Raw genomic sequence first — 17,697 nt, forward strand, 5'->3', positions numbered from 1 at the left:
ATCCAGAGCCAGGTACAGGAGCGAGGCCGGAGGATCCGGAGCCAGGTACAGGAGCGAGGCCGGAGGATCCGGAGCCAGGTAAAGGAGCGAGGCCGGAGGATCCGGAGCCAGGTACAGGAGCGAGGCCGGAGGATCCGGAGCCAGGTACAGGAGCAAGTCCAGAAGAACCCGGAGCCAGGTACAGGAGCGAGGCCAGCGAATCCCGCGCTTTTCTGCAAACAGCGCCATCTGCAAGATGAGTCTTCGTACCTCGTAGCTCAGACCAGTTTAAGAAACAGCAGGGAAGGAGATGACATCTCAAGAGTCCAATGATGCTCAAGAATCATGTGATGGGGTGGAGAGAAAGGCGGGCCCTGTGACAAAAAAAAAAGGGGGGGAGGGGGGATTTTATCAGTAAGAAGGATTACAGACACCAGTTGATATTTAACCCCTTACCACCCACAATCTGTTCATGAACATTTCTCAGCACGATCCACTTTTAGAACTAACAGTCAGCACTTTGCACGGCTGGTGGCTCTCAATGCCAGTAGCCATTGACACCTCCCTCAGGTATGCACAGCTGGGGGCTCTCAATCCCATCATTGACAGCTCAGGTATGCACAGCTGGGGGCTCTCAATCCCATCATTGACAGCTCAGGTATGCACAGCTGGGGGTTTTCAATGATGGTTGTCATTGACAGCTCAAGTATGCAGAGCTGGGGGCTCTCAATCCCGATATTGATAGCTCAGGTATGCACAACTGGGGGCTCTCAATCCCGATATTGACAGCTCAGGGATGCACAGCTGGGGACTCTCAATCCCAACATTGACAGCTCAAGTATGCACAGCTGGGGGCTCTCAATCCCAACATTGACAGCTCAGGTATGCAAGGCTGGTGGTTTTCAATGACGGTTGTCATTGACAGCTCAAGTATGCAGAGCTGGGGGATCTCAATCCCAACATTGACAGCTCAGGTATGCACAGCTGGGGGCTTTCAATCCCAACATTGATAGCTCAGGTAGGCAACGCTGGGGGTTTTCAATGTCGGTTGTCATTGATGTCTCAGGTATGCACAGCTGGGGGCTCTCAATCCTGGCTGTCATTGAGAACTCAGGTATGCACACCAAACTGGTCAACCCATGTCTTTATGGAGCTGGTCCAAACTGATCAATCCATGTCTTCATGGAGCTGGTTCAAACTGGTTAACCCATGTCTTCCTGGAGCTGGTTCAAACTGGCCAACCCATGTCTTCATGGAGCTGGTTCAAACTGGCCAACCCATGTCTTCATGGAGCTGGTTCAAACTGGCCAACCCATGTCTTCATGGAGCTGGTTCAAACTGGCCAACCCATGTCTTCATGGAGCTGGTTCAAACTGGCCAACCCATGTCTTTATGGAGTTGGTTCAAACTAGTCAACCTATGTCTTTATGGAGATGGTCCAAACTACTCAACACATATCTTTATGGAGCTGGTCCAAACTGGTCAATCCATGTCTTTGTGGAGCTGGTCCAAACTGGTCACATCATGTCTTTATGGAGCTGGTCCAAACTGGTCACATCATGTCTTTATGGAGCTGGTCCAAGCTGGTCACGTCATGCCTTTATGGAGCTGGCTTTGTACACAGGGGGGGCACAGTCATGCTGGAACAGAACTGGTCTTCACCAATCTGTTACCACAAGGTTGGCGGAAAATAATTGTCTACAATGTCTTTTTTATGATGGGGATTTACCAGTACCCTTCACTAGAGACACCTGAACTCCATCATTTGGAGGGGGGGTCCACTTACTTTTGGCCATGTAGTATAAATACCAATAAAAAGTATCTGTTCCCTTTAATACACCCTTCACCCAATGAGTGTGTATACATACCATAGGCAGTTCGTCCGCCATGTCTTAGCTGCTCTGAGTGACGCAGATTATAGATGGCGTATCTGAAGCCTTGTCTACCACATTGATGGCCTTCTATTGGAATCATGTTCATGGAGCAGCGCCCCCTGTGGAGATAAGGTAACAAGAATTCAGGGAAATGACCAAACAATCCAATAGGTTTCACTTTCCTCAGACGTGACCTCCGTCCGCTTGCAGCACAAGTACTCACCAACACTTTGGACATCCACGCTACCCTCCCTTATCTGCGTCTGGTCATTGTGGCCCCCGGCCGATGTCTCTCCAGGTTATTGGTAATGTCTGTAAACCCATTGAGATTGTCAGTGATTTCCTCCCAGTGTTGTGAGATCTTCAGATCCATGTGATAGGCAGGATCCCCCCTTAATGTTCTGTCTCTTACAATAAAATGCTTTTGTAAGGTCACAATCACGCCCATTCCCTCGCCCTTCGTGTCCAGCAACGGTGATCACTGCGGCCATTCACGTCTCTGGAGGACAAGAGGAGAGATTGAGACTAAATCCGAGAGCTCCCAGTTCTGCTCACTCCATACACCATTTCCCTAAATCACAATTACAGTCCAATCTGTCCTTCTCCAGTCATATACTGTTCTAGGATTACAAGGCTCAGTGTTCTATATCTATGGAGGAGCAGCATTGTCACCCTAGGACAGGACTACATAACACCTTCCCATTGCCTCTATAACATGGAGGAGGGGATTCTGTAGTTCACAGAGAAAGATGGAAACAATGTAACTGACAGTCTAGAGAAGGACAGCTGCAATCTGATTGGCCTGTACAAACAATACAAACAGTTTACACCATTTTAATGGGTGGTGCCCAATGGGAAGAGTCAGCCATGCCCTCCTATACATTACCATGAGGGGACGTGCTTTTAAACCACCAGCTCCCGCTACGCCTCTGCCCGCTGGGGGTATTCGGTGGGGTAAACGTTGGCACTCCTTTCAGCAGCTTCTCCAGGCCGCTGATGTGTTCATTTACGGTGGGGATTCCTGGAGAAGACACAATCATACGGGATGTGAGATGACGGCAGCCACACACACCGGCAGACCATCCGCACACCAATATCACCCTCACCTCCTCTACGGGCTCCGGAGGGCCCCGGGTCCAGCGGCCTGTCTGCACCGACCCTCTGTGTCCTGGCAGCTGCGGTGATGGGGGATCTGTGCATCCTGTCTGAAGTGGCTTTATGTTGACTGGCTGAGAGCAAAGAAAGACATATTAGAGGATCCAATGAGATAATATGGAACCCTAAGGCTTTGTTTACACTTGCTTCGAAAAGTGGAATCGGATGCTTTTTTTTAAAACACTCTGATTGACAATCAAAGCTCCTCCCACTAAATAAAATGGTTCCTTACAGTCCTGGTCACACGTTGTGTTTGCTTTGCTTAAAACATGATCCCATGTCACTTTCTTGGTGCTTCAAAGCATCTCCAAAGCCTCCATAGAAGTCTATGACAACACTTGCTTACAGTACCTGCAGTTTTTGAAGGGCTTTTATTTAGCGTTGGCTTCACTTTGTTTTGGAGGTATTGCAGATATGAGATATTCCAGGATGCACCGGGAAACCAACAAGCGAACCGGAAAGACGTCATCAGCAGTCATGTGTATAGATTCTGGGAGTGTCTGGTGCAGACGTCACATCTGGTGTGCAGGGTGGAGCAGCGGGAAGGTGAGAGGGGACGGGAACGGAGCGAAGCAACTAGCAGACGGTACACGTGGTGCAACATGGGATCGCTATAGAGCGGGGAACGGAGAGAGAGAGGACTGAGCAGCAGAGGATCAGCAGAGCTGGGGGACCAGAGCAAGAGAAACTATCAGATGTCACACATGGTGAGCAGCGTGGGAGCAATATAGTGGGAGGTGAGTGGGGACCAGAGCTCGGGGTTACTACTGAGCGGGGTATCAGCAGAGCTGGGGGTTACTACTGAGTGGGGTATCAGCAGAGCCTGGGGTTACTACTGAGCGGGGGATCAGCAAAGCTGGGGGGTTACTACTGAGAGGAGAATCAACAGAGCTCAGGGTTACTACTTAGTGGGGGGGATCAGCAGAGCTGGGGGTTACTACTGAGTGAGGGATCAGCAGAGCTGGGGGTTACTACTGAGTGAGGGATCAGCAGAGCTGGGGGTTACTACTGAGTGAGGGATCAGCAGAGCTGGGGGTTACTACTGAGCGGGGTATCTGCTGAAGAAAGGTACTAATAAGCCGCAGATCTGCTGAACAGGGGTAGTACTGAGCTGGGGTTCTACTACCTTTAAAACAAATAGAAAATCAACACACGCAGGGCATTTGCCAAGCTTCATTAAAGCTTTACTGAAGTATCAAAAACACTTCAAAAAAGCATGTTGAAACAGTAGGCACTTTCATGTGTGTTAAAGTCCAAGCAAGTGTAAATAAGCCCTAAAACCAAGAATGGAGAATGTGACTTCCCTCCCCTGGAAAGAGGGGGCTTCTGGGTAAATGCACCCAGTGTTCCTAATAAATGCATCACATGACCTATGACTCCACCTCCAGAAGGCATTCCTCCAGAGACCCAGCAGGCTTGCTAAAGGTCACCAATGTGACTATGGCTGCAGGTTAAATTGGGGGGGGGGGGGGTCACAAAGCTATGAGTTTCATTTTTGTCATCCTATTCAGGGATTGGCCGCTGCTGAGGGACAGCAGGACTGAACAGTCCCACCATCTTCAGATTTCCATTCCCTGTCCTCTTACCAGAATGAAATTTCCTGCCGGCCTCTGAGCTCGGTACTTTGTGCCTGACCGGCGCCTCCTCCTCTTCCGTCAGATCGATGAGCTGGGAGCTGGCAGGGGGTCTGGTCCGCTCCCCCATTGGCTTTGTGGCCTGGCCACTGGACGATTCTGGGGTTCGGTCTGTTACAAGAAAAGGCATTTTCATTACTGTACAGATTGTTCTGGATCTCTTAAAGCATTAGTAAACATAAAACATGCTCCACAGAGAAGGACCACCCATTTACCTGGTCCATAGAGAAGGACCATCCATGAACATGGTCCATAGAGAAGGACCACCCATGAACATGGTCCATAGAGAAGGACCACCCATGAACATGGTCCATAGAGAAGGACCACCCATAGACATGCTCCATAGAGACGGAACACCCTTGGACATGCTAAATAGAGAAGGACCACCCTTGAACATGTTCAATAGAGAAGGACCACCCTTGAATATACTCCACAGAAAAGGACCACTCTTGAACATGCTCCATAGAGAAGGACCACCCATGGACATGCTCCATAGAGAAGGACCACCCATGGACATGCTCCATAGAGAAGGCCCACCCATGGACATGCTCCATAGAGAAGGACCACCCATGGACATGCTCCATAGAGAAGGACCACCCATGGACATGCTCCATAAAGAAGGACCACCCATGGACATGCTCCATAGAGAAGGACCACCCATGGACATGCTCCATAGAGAAGGACCACCCATGGACATGCTCCATAGAGAAGGACCATCCTTGGACATGCTCCATAGAGAAGGACCATCCTTGGACATGCTCCATAGAGAAGGACCATCCTTGGACATGCTCCATAGAGAAGGACCACCCATGGACATGCTCCATAGAGAAGGACCATCCTTGGACATGCTCCATAGAGAAGGACCATCCTTGGACATGCTCCATAGAGAAGGACCACCCATGGACACGCTCCATAAAGAAGGACCACCCATGGACACGCTCCATAGAGAAGGACCACCCATGGACATGCTCCATAGAGAAGGACCACACATGGACATGCTCCATAGAGAAGGACCACCCATGGACATGCTTCATAGAGAAGGACCACCCTTGGACATGCTCCATAGAGAAGGACCACCCTTGGACATGCTCCATAGAGAAGGAACACCCTTGGACATGCTCCATAGAGAAGGACCACCCTTGGACATGCTCCATAGAGAAGGACCACCCATGGACAGGCTCCATAAAGAAGGACCACCCATGGACACGCTCCATAGAGAAGGACCACCCATGAACATGCTCCATAGAGAAGGACCACCCATGGACATGCTCCATAGAGAAGGACCACACATGGACATGCTCCATAGAGAAGGACCACACATGGACATGCTCCATAGAGAAGGACCACCCATGGACATGCTCCATAGAGAAGGACCACCCATGGACATGCTCCATAGAGAAGGACCATCCTTGGACATGCTCCATAGAGAAGGAACACCCTTGGACATGCTCCATAGAGAAGGAACACCCTTGGACATGTTCCATAGAGGAGAACAACCCAGGAGGTACAAACACTGTCCTGTAGATGGAGGAAGCATTTACCATTCCTGAAGCTCTGCTTCTCCTGATTGGGTGTTCTGGCTTTAGCGCCTGCTGGCTCCTCTTCCTGCGTCAGGTCGATACACTGACCGCTGGGCCGGGGAGGATTCCTTTGCGGATTGTTGGATGGTCCATGAGAGAGTGCAGAGTCTCTGTGGACTGGAAGACATAGATAAATAGAATGAGACCCGAGCTGGACACAGACAGCTGATAAAGTCATTTCCCCCCTTCCCCCCAATACACAGGATAGGGGGCCTATCATGCAGTCTACTGTTGGCACGTGTCATTATATGGAGGATTTTGGCTTGGAAACGACCCGACTGACCTTCGCTTTGCTCACATCTCCTCCTCACAACGGGGTCCGGCTCTCCCACACTGGAAGGGTTACTGGACGCTGTGGCCGGGCTCACACAGCTGCTGTCGGGGACACCATTAACCCCCTTCTTCAGCCCACAGAGAGCAGAACAGGAGGTGTCTGTACAGGAGAGAACACATCATTTACACACATCTTCTAACACTGAATAATAGCAACAACCCATCGGGGGCCCGGCGTACCTGAGACAAGAACTGTCACCGGGGTGGGTCAGCATACAGAGAAAAGGACCGTCACCGGGGGGTCAGCGTACTGAGACAAGGACCGTCACCGGGGGGTCAGCGTACTGAGACAAGGACCGTCACCGGGGGGTCGGCATACTGAGGCAAGGACGGTCACCGGGGTGGGTCAGCATACCGAGACAAGGACCGTCACCGGGGGGTCAGCGTACTGGGACAAGGACCGTCACCGGGGGGTCAGTGCACCGAGACAAGGACCGTCACCGGGGGGTCAGCGTAATGAGACAAGGACCGCCACCAGGGGGGGTCAGCGTACCGAGACAAGGGCCGTCACCGGGGGGGGGGGGGCTCGGGGCTCCAGCGTACCGAGACAAGGATTGTCACCGTACTTATAAAGGACCCAGTCTGGAGCCCAGCATTCAGGGACAAGGATTGTCACTGTACTTATAAAGGATGCAGGTCGGGGCCCAAAGTACCGAGACAATGTCAACAAATAGTCAAGTGTTAATCAGTATTAGTGTTTGTGGATTCCTGGGGCACAGAGGCATTGTAGGAAATAAATATGGCTTCACCAAGGATACAGAATAATCAGGTCAGACTCTATGAATGACCCCCTAATACCACAGATTCTGATTGGCTGAAACAACGGAAGTTATTGTCCACTCGTATATCTAATAATCGTCAAAGCCCCAGCAGGCGGACACTGAACCCAAGCAGATCTCATGAATCCATGAAGGACACCTTCAGTCAGGATTTTCTGAGAAATGGTGAACTTTCCGGGGGAAATTTACAGACAGGCGGAAAGGTTTCAGTCTCCTCACCCAGGGACGGCTGTTCGCTCTTTTTCCGGGAGCAAATTTCTATGGCGCTTTCACTGGCGGATGTGCTGACTGCTGAGAATGGACTGACACAACCGAGATCAGAGAAGCCATTCACCACTTTCTGTAGTCCGCTGAGGGCAGAGTATGAGGAGTCTGTAGGGGGAGAGAGAGAGGATAGTTTAGAGACACGGTGGGGGCCCTAAAACTGGAGACGCTACACCAAGAAATGTGGCAGTGTAAGCTTAATTTTTTTTTTACTTTTCTATTTTGTTTGCTACTTAGATGGCCGTGTCTCAAAGATAACAAATAAATCACAACTCGAACTGTAAAATGTTGGATTTTAACCCGCGGGGGGGGGGGGGGGGGGGTGCCTTAAACTGGAGACACGGCAGGGGCCCTACAACCGGAGACATGGTACCAGAGACATGGAGGGGACGCTATAACTGGAGACACGGAGGGGGCGCTATAACTGGAGACATGGAGGGGACGCTATAACTGGAGACACGGAGGGGGCGCTATAACTGGAGACATGGTGGGGGCGCTATAACTGGAGACATGGAGGGGACGCTATAACTGGAGACACGGAGGGGGCGCTATAACTGGAGACATGGAGGGGGCGCTATAACTGGAGACATGGAGGGGACGCTATAACTGGAGACACGGAGGGGACGCTATCATTGGGGATATGGAGGGGATGCTATCATTGGGGATATGGAGGGGGCGCTATAACTGGAGACATGGAGGGGGCGCTATAACTGGAGACATGGAGGGGGCGCTATAACTGGAGACATGGAGGGGGCGCTATAACTGGAGACACGGAGGGGACGCCATCATTGGGGATATGGAAGGGACGCTATAACTGGAGACATGGTGGGGGTGCTATAACTGGAGACATGGAGGGGGCGCTGTAACTGGAGACACTGAGGGGACGCTATAACTGGAGACACGGAGGGAACGCTATAATTGGAGACATGGTGGGGGCGCTATAACTGGAGACATGGAGGGGGCGCTATAACTGGAGACACGGAGGGGACGCTATAACTGGAGACACGGAGGGGACGCTATAACTGGAGACACGGAGGGGACGCTATAACTGGAGACATGGAGGGGGCGCTGTAACTGGAGACACCGAGGGGACGCTATAACTGGAGACATGGAGGGGACGCTATCATTGGAGATATGAAGGGGACGCTATAACTGGAGACACGGAGGGGACGCTATAACTGGAGACATGGAGGGGACGCTATCATTGGAGATATGGAGGGGTTGCTATAACTGGAGACATGGAGGGGACGCTATAACTGGAGACATGGAGGGGACGCTATAACTGGAGACATGGAGGGGACGCTATAACTGGAGACACGGAGGGGACGCTATAACTGGAGACACGGAGGGGACGCTATAACTGGAGACATGGAGGGGGCGCTATAACTGGAGACATGGAGGGGACGCTATAACTGGAGACACGGAGGGGACGCTATAACTGGAGACACGGAGGGGACGCTATAACTGGAGACACGGAGGGGACGCTATAACTGGAGACACGGAGGGGACGCTATAACTGGAGACATGGAGGGGACGCTATAACTGGAGACACGGAGGGGGCGCTATAACTGGAGACATGGTGGGGGCGCTATAACTGGAGACACGGAGGGGACGCTATAACTGGAGACACGGAGGGGACGCTATAACTGGAGACACGGAGGGGACGCTATAACTGGAGACATGGAGGGGACGCTATAACTGGAGACATGGAGGGGGCGCTATAACTGGAGACACGGAGGGGACGCTATCATTGGAGATATGAAGGGGACGCTATAACTGGAGACACGGAGGGGACGCTATAACTGGAGACATGGAGGGGACGCTATCATTGGAGATATGGAGGGGTTGCTATAACTGGAGACATGGAGGGGGCGCTATAACTGGAGACATGGAGGGGACGCTATAACTGGAGACATGGAGGGGACGCTATCATTGGGGATATGGAAGGGACGCTATAACTGGAGACATGGAGGGGGCGCTATAACTGGAGACATGGAGGGGGCGCTATAACTGGAGACATGGAGGGGACGCTATCATTGGAGATATGGAGGGGTTGCTATAACTGGAGACACGGAGGGGACGCTATAACTGGAGACATGGAGGGGACGCTATCATTGGAGATATGGAGGGGTTGCTATAACTGGAGACACGGAGGGGGCGCTATAATTGGAGACACGGAGGGGGCGCTATAACTGGAGACATGGAGGGGGCGCTATAACTGGAGACATGGAGGGGACGCTATCATTGGAGATATGGAGGGGGCGCTATAACTGGAGACATGGAGGGGGCGCTATAACTGGAGACATGGAGGGGGCGCTATAACTGGAGACATGGAGGGGGCGCTATAATTGGAGAGGTTCTGCACACTTCCTCTCATTCTCAGCATCTCACCAGCATTGGGAAGCCAGGACCCCTCACACAGGAAGCGAGTGGCCAGGGCTGGAGAAGAATCCGGAAGCTGTGGAGATTCACCTGGAGACACAGAGAAAAGAAGGAGCTGTTAGTGGGGGATCACCTCAATGAGGGGCCCACAGTTCAGACCCCTCCCCCGCTACATGTGGACACACCAATCATGGATCCCGGAGAAAAGATTGGGACCCAAGTGCACCCCTCCCCATCCAGACACAACCCATCCTCATAACCCCAATGGTGGTCATCACCTTCCTCCTCCTGGGTGAAGCTTCTCTTGGTCAGACTCTCCCTCAGGCCGCCATGATGGGGGGCGCTCCGCACCGCTGTGAAGGGGCTCACGCATTCTTGCTCATTGAAGCCGCGGACGACCTTCTGTAATCCGCACAGCGCCGCGTACGCAGCCTCCCCTGTAGAGAAGATGAGTCGCGGGATGACACAAATCAGGATCACGGGTCACATCAAGAAGAGCTCTGATTGGCCTACGGCTCTCACCATTCTCAGTTGAACAGGCACTCGCCGTGCTCACCAGCATCCCCCTCTGCGACCCCCTCCCGGCATCGTTCAGACGAGGAGCGGAACCTGCGGAGAAGGATGAACATTAGTACCGGCCATACAGGGTCAGGGGACCGGGAAAACACTCACATTTTGCACTCACCGGGTGTCGGCTCCTTGGCCTTCAGTCCGTGTCCTTCCTGGGCGCCGGTGGACGGCGGTACGGAAACTGCCACCAAAGGACTGACCGAGCCCAGCTCTGCAAACTCGCTCACCACCCGCTGCAGCCCACCGATCGCTGAATACGAGGGATCCACTGAGGGGGTGAAGTACAGAAAACTTCAATGTTACCATGAACAGCCTCTGAAGACCATCATTAGAGAAGGGAGAGTCCTTAAAGGAGACATTCTTAAGGGGGAACACAAAGCTGTGATTTGTCCATTCTACCCCCCTCTGGGACCAGCAGAATAGGTATTTGGGGGTGAAGGTCCCCCCCAAAAAATAGAAGGTGTAAAAAAAAATTAAGGTGCCCTTTAATGCCACCCTTCACATCACCCACCACTCAGCTCCACTGCCAGGAGCAAGGAAAGGACCTGGTACTTCCAGGTATGGAGGATCACATGACAGCACCCAGCCAATCACCTGAGCGAGCTTGGGAATCTCAAACTCCTGCTCTGTCCCGCCCACCATGACATCACACCATGATTGACAGGCCTGGAGACCTCTGCTGTCCCCCCCACCATGACATCACACGATTTGACAGGCCGGGAGACCTCTGCTCTGTCCCGCCCACCATGACATCACACAATGATTGTCTCCCGGCCTGTCCTCTGCTCTGTCCCACCCAACATGACATCACACGATTGACAAGCTGGGACACCTCTGCTCTGTCCCGCCCACCATGACATCACACAATGATTGTCTCCCGGCCTGTCCTCTGCTCTGTCCCACCCAACATGACATCACACGATTGACAAGCTTGGACACCTCTGCTCTGTCCCACCCACCATGACATCACACCATGATTGACAAGCTGGGAGACCTCTGCTCTGTCCCAACCACCATGACATTACACCATGATTGACAAGCTGGGAGACTTCTGCTCTGTCCCACGCAGCATGACATCACACCATGATTGACAAGCTGGGAGACCCTGCTCTGTCCCGCCCACCATGATTGACTACTGCTCTGTCCCGCCCCCCATGACCTTGACAGGCCGGGAGACCTCTGCTCTGTCCCGCCCACCATGACATCACACAATGATTGTCTCCCGGCCTGTCCTCTGCTCTGTCCCACCCAACATGACATCACACGATTGACAAGCTGGGACACCTCTGCTCTGTCCCACCCACCATGACATCACACCATGATTGACAAGCTGGGAGACCTCTGCTCTGTCCCACCCACCATGACATCACACCATGATTGACAAGCTGGGAGACCTCTGCTCTGTCCCATCCACCATGACATCACACCATGATTGACAAGCTAGGAGACTTCTGCTCTGTCCCGCCCACCATGACATTACACCATGATTGACTACTGCTCTGTCCCGCCCCCCCATGACCTTGACAGGCCAGGAGACTTTGCTTTGTCCCGCCCACCATGACATCACACCACAATTGACAGGCTGTGGAGACTTCTGCTCTGTCCTGCCCATGATTGGTGGTCTGTCTCTGGCTCCAGTACTTGCTGGGTCACTGAGCCTGGGCGTCTCTAAATACCCCCGCCCCCACCCCGGGGTGATATGCGATGCTCAGTATATTCCCGCCATAGCTGTTCAAAGAGGAATGGATCTCACAGTTCTCGGAGGACAAGCTGGTATCATCGCTGTACACCGAATCCACAGACGCCACCGTGTTATCATTCAGCTCGGCCTGGAAGATGCCATCATCTGCAAAAGGGAAGAAGATGGGGGATCATCAGTGGTCACCCCGAATATCACATGGCTCTGAAGACTCCATTATACAAAACAAAGGGGACCTGTCAGCTGTTTGGCCAGACTGACACGGGGGAGGGGCGTTAGGAGGTTCTGGTACACACAGCTGTCTTATATCTGTGTACACAAATGTCTTCAACTGGCCCTTAAGTGTTGGTAAAGGCGGCTCAGACACCCCTGAATATCACTTACCTTTCAAGAGGTGGCGAAGGAAAATGGGAAGGGTTGGTCGTGGAGGTCATCGGGTAAGTATCTACCACCCGGTCCTCCAGTCACTTGTGTGATTGAAGGAGACCTTACCCCACAACGTAGAACCTCAAAATCAGTGGTTCCCAACCGCAGCCCTCAAAGTACCCCCAACAGGCCATGTTTGGGGATGAAATAGCTATAATAAATACCAAGCCCTTGCTATTGGTGTAAAGCACGTGTGGCAAGGTCAAGGAAATCCTGAAGACATGACCTGTTGGGGGTACCTGAGGACCTACCTGCTCTAAACCTCTCCACCATCCTGAACTCACCGTTGTAGTAGGACAGGAAGTTGGTCCTGTCGTGTCTCCTCATCATGGAGTGTCCGATGGCGATGTTGTACATAGCGCGGGAAGAGCTGCTGGATTCCGCCACCGGGATCTCCTCCATGAGTCTCCTAAGGCCACTGAGATGGACGTTTGTAGACGGTGTTCCTAGACAGACAAGGGCAGAGTGATCACACGGGGGGGGGGGGAACCTCCAGTGGGGTATCCAGAACTGAACCAATCAAAGCCGACCCAGAAGATGGCGCTATACGTCACCAATCCCATCATATATATGGAGATTCTTTACACCCTACTAGGCTCTCTTGTCCCCCCATTTTCTGGTATTGAGTACTAGCTCCATGCACAAGCAATGACAAAATATTTCATAATGGATACTTTATACGGCACTGGCTGCGCTGTCACAATGTTTAACCCTTCTGTGCCCAGAGGTAAGTGAATCCTGGACGCCCAGGTCGGGTTTAGTAGTATCAGCATTGCATTGGTTACTATGTAACTCCATGAATAATTTTTTTTTTTTTTTTTTGTTAAATACTGTAATTGTATCAGACAATTATAATATTATGCAGGGACACACTGCCATCTACAGGCTGCAAGTGGCCTCTGCGAGCTAAGAATGCACTGCAGCCCATTACATGGGGAATAATCTCGCAGGATTCCAAGCTCCCAGCTATCCCAGGAGGTAGCAGTGACACCACCCCCACCTCCTATAAGCATCAGAAGCCTGGACTATGTGTTCCTTTTATTTATTTGCAATAACTTTATTCATAAATCCTATTTGCAGGAGATTTGACTTTGGGGCTTAAGAGGAGAAGGAGCTGAAGTCTGTAAGCTGGACCCAAAAACAGTAGACAAAGGACGAAGGACTAGTCACTAGTATTGTCTGTGGTCTTCCTGCAGCTGATCTTTTCCCCATTACTGACAACTTACCGTGTCTTGTTCTGCACTGGGTTATTGTGTGGAGGCGGCCATCTTGGTACAGGCAGAGCTTTCCTTTTAATGTCAGCCTCCAGCAAGGAGAACACTAGAGACATCGCCAAAATCTCACTCCAAATCTTGGGAGTCCAGAAGTCAGAGACAGCAATGCCTTAGATGATCTCACACTGCAGATATACAGATGTGAGGATGCAGCACAGGAAGCGCCTTGATGTCAGGAGTGCCTAGGCACAGGATGTGCCCTGGTGTCCGGAGTGCCTAGGCACTGGAAGCGCCTGATGTCAGGAGTGCCTAGGTGCAGGACGTGCCCTGGTGTCAGGAGTGTCTAGGCGCGAGAAGCGCTCTGATATCAGGAGTGCCTAGGCACGGGAAGCGCCCTATCAGGAGTGCCTAGGCATAGGAAGCACCATGATATCAGGAGTGCCTAGGCACTGGAAGCACCGTGATATCAGGAGTGCCTAGGCACTGGAAGCGCCCTATCAGGAGTGCCTAGGTACAGGAAGTGCCCTGATATCAGGAGTGCCTAGGTACAGGAAGTGCCTTGATATCAGGAGTGCCTAGGCACAGGAAGTGTTCTGATATCAGGAGTGCCTAGGCACAGGAAGTGTTCTGATATCAGGAGTGCATAGGCACAGGAAGTGTTCTAATATCAGGAGTGCCTAGGCACAGGAAGTGTTCTGATATCAGGAATGCCTAGGTACAGGAAGTGCCTTGATATCAGGAGTGCCTAGGCACAGGAAGTGATCTATTTTTCTGGAGGGATTCCAGACAAAAGGTAAATCACAGCACTATGTCAATAAATCCTTGTGGGACGTCTTTGATGAGAATCGGTTTATTTTTGGAGCGATTATTTTTATTAGATGGAAGATCGTATTGAGGGAATTTGGGGATCAATGAGTCCAATCTATTAGTACAACTCTGTGGACTGAAGAAGTAAAAGATCATTCGCTGAGTTCTCTGTGGGAGGTATTGATGGTCCTGATTATGGAAAAATAACATACGGCTTACAGGAACATTTAAATCGTTTCTCACCTGATCGGTCAGGACTGCTGGGGCTCCCAGTGGGCGGGGCCCATTGTCTGGTGGGTGTAGGAATGGGGCTCGGACTCTTCTCTTCCTTCACCTTCACTACCTTCCCCGGCATGCCGCCACCTGCACACAGTGGAAACACAGTGTGATAAATCAGGTTACATAACGAGTGTAACTGGCAGCTTAACCAAACCAGAACCCTCGGGGGCGGTCACATGGGCGGGACTAATCATTATTGCAGTGTTTTCATAAAGTGCGGTCCTATCCCAGTCTATAGGAGCTCTCACACTGGGATCATCTACAGGAATTAATACCAAAATCGGCCTGGAGAGGACCCCTCATCACATTCCAGTTCACACATCCCACAGATAGGGGCACCAGAGTGAGGAATGTGAGAGCGAGGAATGTGAGAGCGAGGAATGTGAGAGCGAGGAACGTGAGAGCTCGGCTTTTATTTCAGTGTTAGCAGCCAGTTTGGATGGTTTGAGGGCTCTCAGGGCTGAGTGCTGGAGGATCTCTATCAACCACCCAGGATCATGACTACTCTACAGAGGAACAGTTGGTACCCACCTTGTGTGCCGATGCGGGTGTGGCAGGACTCAGGCACAGCGGAGGTGGGGGCAGGGCCACGTACAGGAGGAGGGGGTGCCCAGCAGCTGGGGATCTTCCTCACACAGTTTCTCACACTCATCAGAGGACATTTTCCATCTGCAGACAAAACTCTTATTGAGCCACAATGGCCATCAGAGAGGGGCGACCCGACCACCAATCTTATGGATTTATTGATTGGAATCCAACTATGAACATTCTTATGTCCGTCCTCTCCACTCCGCTCCTCTTCCCTCTCCACCGCCGTCCTCTCCACTCCGCTCCCCTCTCCCACCATCCTCTCCACTCCCCTCTCCCCTGCTGTTGTCTCTGCTCCGCTCCCCTCCACTACGCTCCGCTCCCTTCCACGCTCCCGCCGTCCTCTCCACTCCGCTTGCCTCTCCCGCCGTCCTCTCCAATCCGCCTCCCCCTCCCGTCGTCCTCTCCACTCCGCTCCCCTCTCCCGCCGTCCTCTCCACTCCGCTCCCCTCTCCCGCCGTCCTCTCCACTCCGCTCCCCTCTCCCGCCGTCCTCTCCACTCCGCTCCCCTCTCCCGCCGTCCTCTCCACTCCGCTCCCCTCTCCCGCCGTCCTCTCCACTCCGCTCCCCTCTCCCGCCGTCCTCTCCACTCCGCTCCCCTCTCCCGCCGTCCTCTCCACTCCGCTCCCCTCTCCCGCCGTCCTCTCCACTCCGCTCCCCTCTCCCGCCGTCCTCTCCACTCCGCTTCCCTCTCCCGCCGTCCTCTCCACTCCGCTTCCCTCTCCCGCCGTCCTCTCCACTCCGCTTCCCTCTCCCGCCGTCCTCTCCACTCCGCCTCCCTCTCCCGCCGTTCTCTCCACTCCGCCTCCCTCTCCCGCCGTCCTCTCCACTCCGCCTCCCTCTCCCGCCGTCCACCCCACTCCGCTTCCCTCTCCACTCCGCTCCCCTCTCCCGCCGTCCTCTCCACTCCGCTTCCCTCTCCCGCCGTCCTCTCCACTCCGCTTCCCTCTCCCGCCGTCCTCTCCACTCTGCTTCCCTCTCCCGCCGTCCTCTCCACTCCGCTTCCCTCTCCCGCCGTCCTCTCCACTCCGCTTCCCTCTCCCGCCGTCCTCTCCACTCCCCTCTCCCGCCGTCCTCTCCACTCCGCTTCCCTCTCCCGCCGTCCTCTCCACTCCGCTTCCCTCTCCCGCCGTCCTCTCCACTCCGCTTCCCTCTCCCGCCGTCCTCTCCACTTCCCTCTCCCGCCGTCCTCTCCACTCCGCTTCCCTCTCCCGCCGTCCTCTCCACTACGCTCCCCTCCACGCTCCCACCGTCCTCTCCACTCCCCTCTCTCCCGCCATCCTCTCCACTCCGCTTCCCTCTCCCGCCGTCCTCTCCACTCCGCTTCCCTCTCCCGCCGTCCACTCCACTCCGCTTTCCTCTCCCGCCGTCCTCTCCACTCCGCTTCCCTCTCCCGCCGTCCTCTCCACTCCGCTTCCCTCTCCCGCCGTCCTCTCCACTCCGCTTCCCTCTCCCGCCGTCCTCTCCACTCCGCTTCCCTCTCCCGCCGTCCTCTCCACTCCGCTTCCCTCTCCCGCCGTCCTCTCCACTCCGCTTCCCTCTCCCGCCGTCCTCTCCACTCCGCTTCCCTCTCCCGCCGTCCTCTACACTCCGCTTCCCTCTCCCGCCGTCCTCTCCACTCCGCTTCCCTCTCCCGCCGTCCTCTCCACTCCGCTTCCCTCTCCCGCCGTCCTCTCCACTCCGCTTCCCTCTCCACTCCGCTCCCCTCTCCCACCATCCTCTCCAATCCGCTTCCCTCTCCCGCCGTCCTCTCCACTACGCTCCTCCACGCTCCCACCGTCCTCTCCACTCCCCTCTCTCCCGCCATCCTCTCCACTCCGCTTCCCTCTCCCGCCGTCCTCTCCACTCCGCTTCCCTCTCCCGCCGTCCTCTCCACTCCGCTTCCCTCTCCCGCCGTCCTCTCCACTCCGCTTCCCTCTCCCGCCGTCCTCTCCACTCCGCTTCCCTCTCCCGCCGTCCTCTCCACTCCGCTTCCCTCTCCCGCCGTCCTCTCCACTCCGCTTCCCTCTCCCGCCGTCCTCTCCACTCCGCTCCCCTCTCCAACTGCCCTCTTCACTCCCCTCCCTTCTTCACTCCACTCCCCTCTCCTACCATCCTTTAAACTTCGCTCCCCTCTCCCGCCGTCCTCTCCTGC

At 53.8% G+C, this 17,697-nt stretch overlaps 1 protein-coding gene across 1 annotated transcript in view; it reads right to left on the bottom strand.

Moving 5' to 3' along the window:
• The window catches only part of LOC141145674 (uncharacterized), a 27,779-nt gene continuing 10,082 nt past the window's right edge, over positions 1 to 17,697 (bottom strand). The window contains exons 9-25 of the mRNA XM_073632521.1: positions 15,507 to 15,644; positions 14,940 to 15,059; positions 12,960 to 13,121; positions 12,304 to 12,396; positions 10,666 to 10,818; positions 10,503 to 10,589; positions 10,259 to 10,417; positions 9,990 to 10,070; positions 7,554 to 7,706; positions 6,506 to 6,655; positions 6,184 to 6,339; positions 4,595 to 4,753; positions 2,960 to 3,082; positions 2,740 to 2,874; positions 2,077 to 2,352; positions 1,848 to 1,972; positions 1 to 353 (exon numbers count right to left, since the gene is read on the bottom strand). Coding sequence (XP_073488622.1) covers positions 2,345 to 2,352; positions 2,740 to 2,874; positions 2,960 to 3,082; positions 4,595 to 4,753; positions 6,184 to 6,339; positions 6,506 to 6,655; positions 7,554 to 7,706; positions 9,990 to 10,070; positions 10,259 to 10,417; positions 10,503 to 10,589; positions 10,666 to 10,818; positions 12,304 to 12,396; positions 12,960 to 13,121; positions 14,940 to 15,059; positions 15,507 to 15,644 — 1,877 coding nt within the window. The 3' untranslated portion in view covers positions 1 to 353; positions 1,848 to 1,972; positions 2,077 to 2,344. The remainder of the gene's footprint in view (positions 354 to 1,847; positions 1,973 to 2,076; positions 2,353 to 2,739; positions 2,875 to 2,959; positions 3,083 to 4,594; positions 4,754 to 6,183; positions 6,340 to 6,505; positions 6,656 to 7,553; positions 7,707 to 9,989; positions 10,071 to 10,258; positions 10,418 to 10,502; positions 10,590 to 10,665; positions 10,819 to 12,303; positions 12,397 to 12,959; positions 13,122 to 14,939; positions 15,060 to 15,506; positions 15,645 to 17,697) is intronic.

This window comes from Aquarana catesbeiana, linkage group LG05 (genome assembly GCF_042186555.1).
Source record: "Aquarana catesbeiana isolate 2022-GZ linkage group LG05, ASM4218655v1, whole genome shotgun sequence".
NCBI lineage: Eukaryota > Metazoa > Chordata > Amphibia > Anura > Ranidae > Aquarana > Aquarana catesbeiana.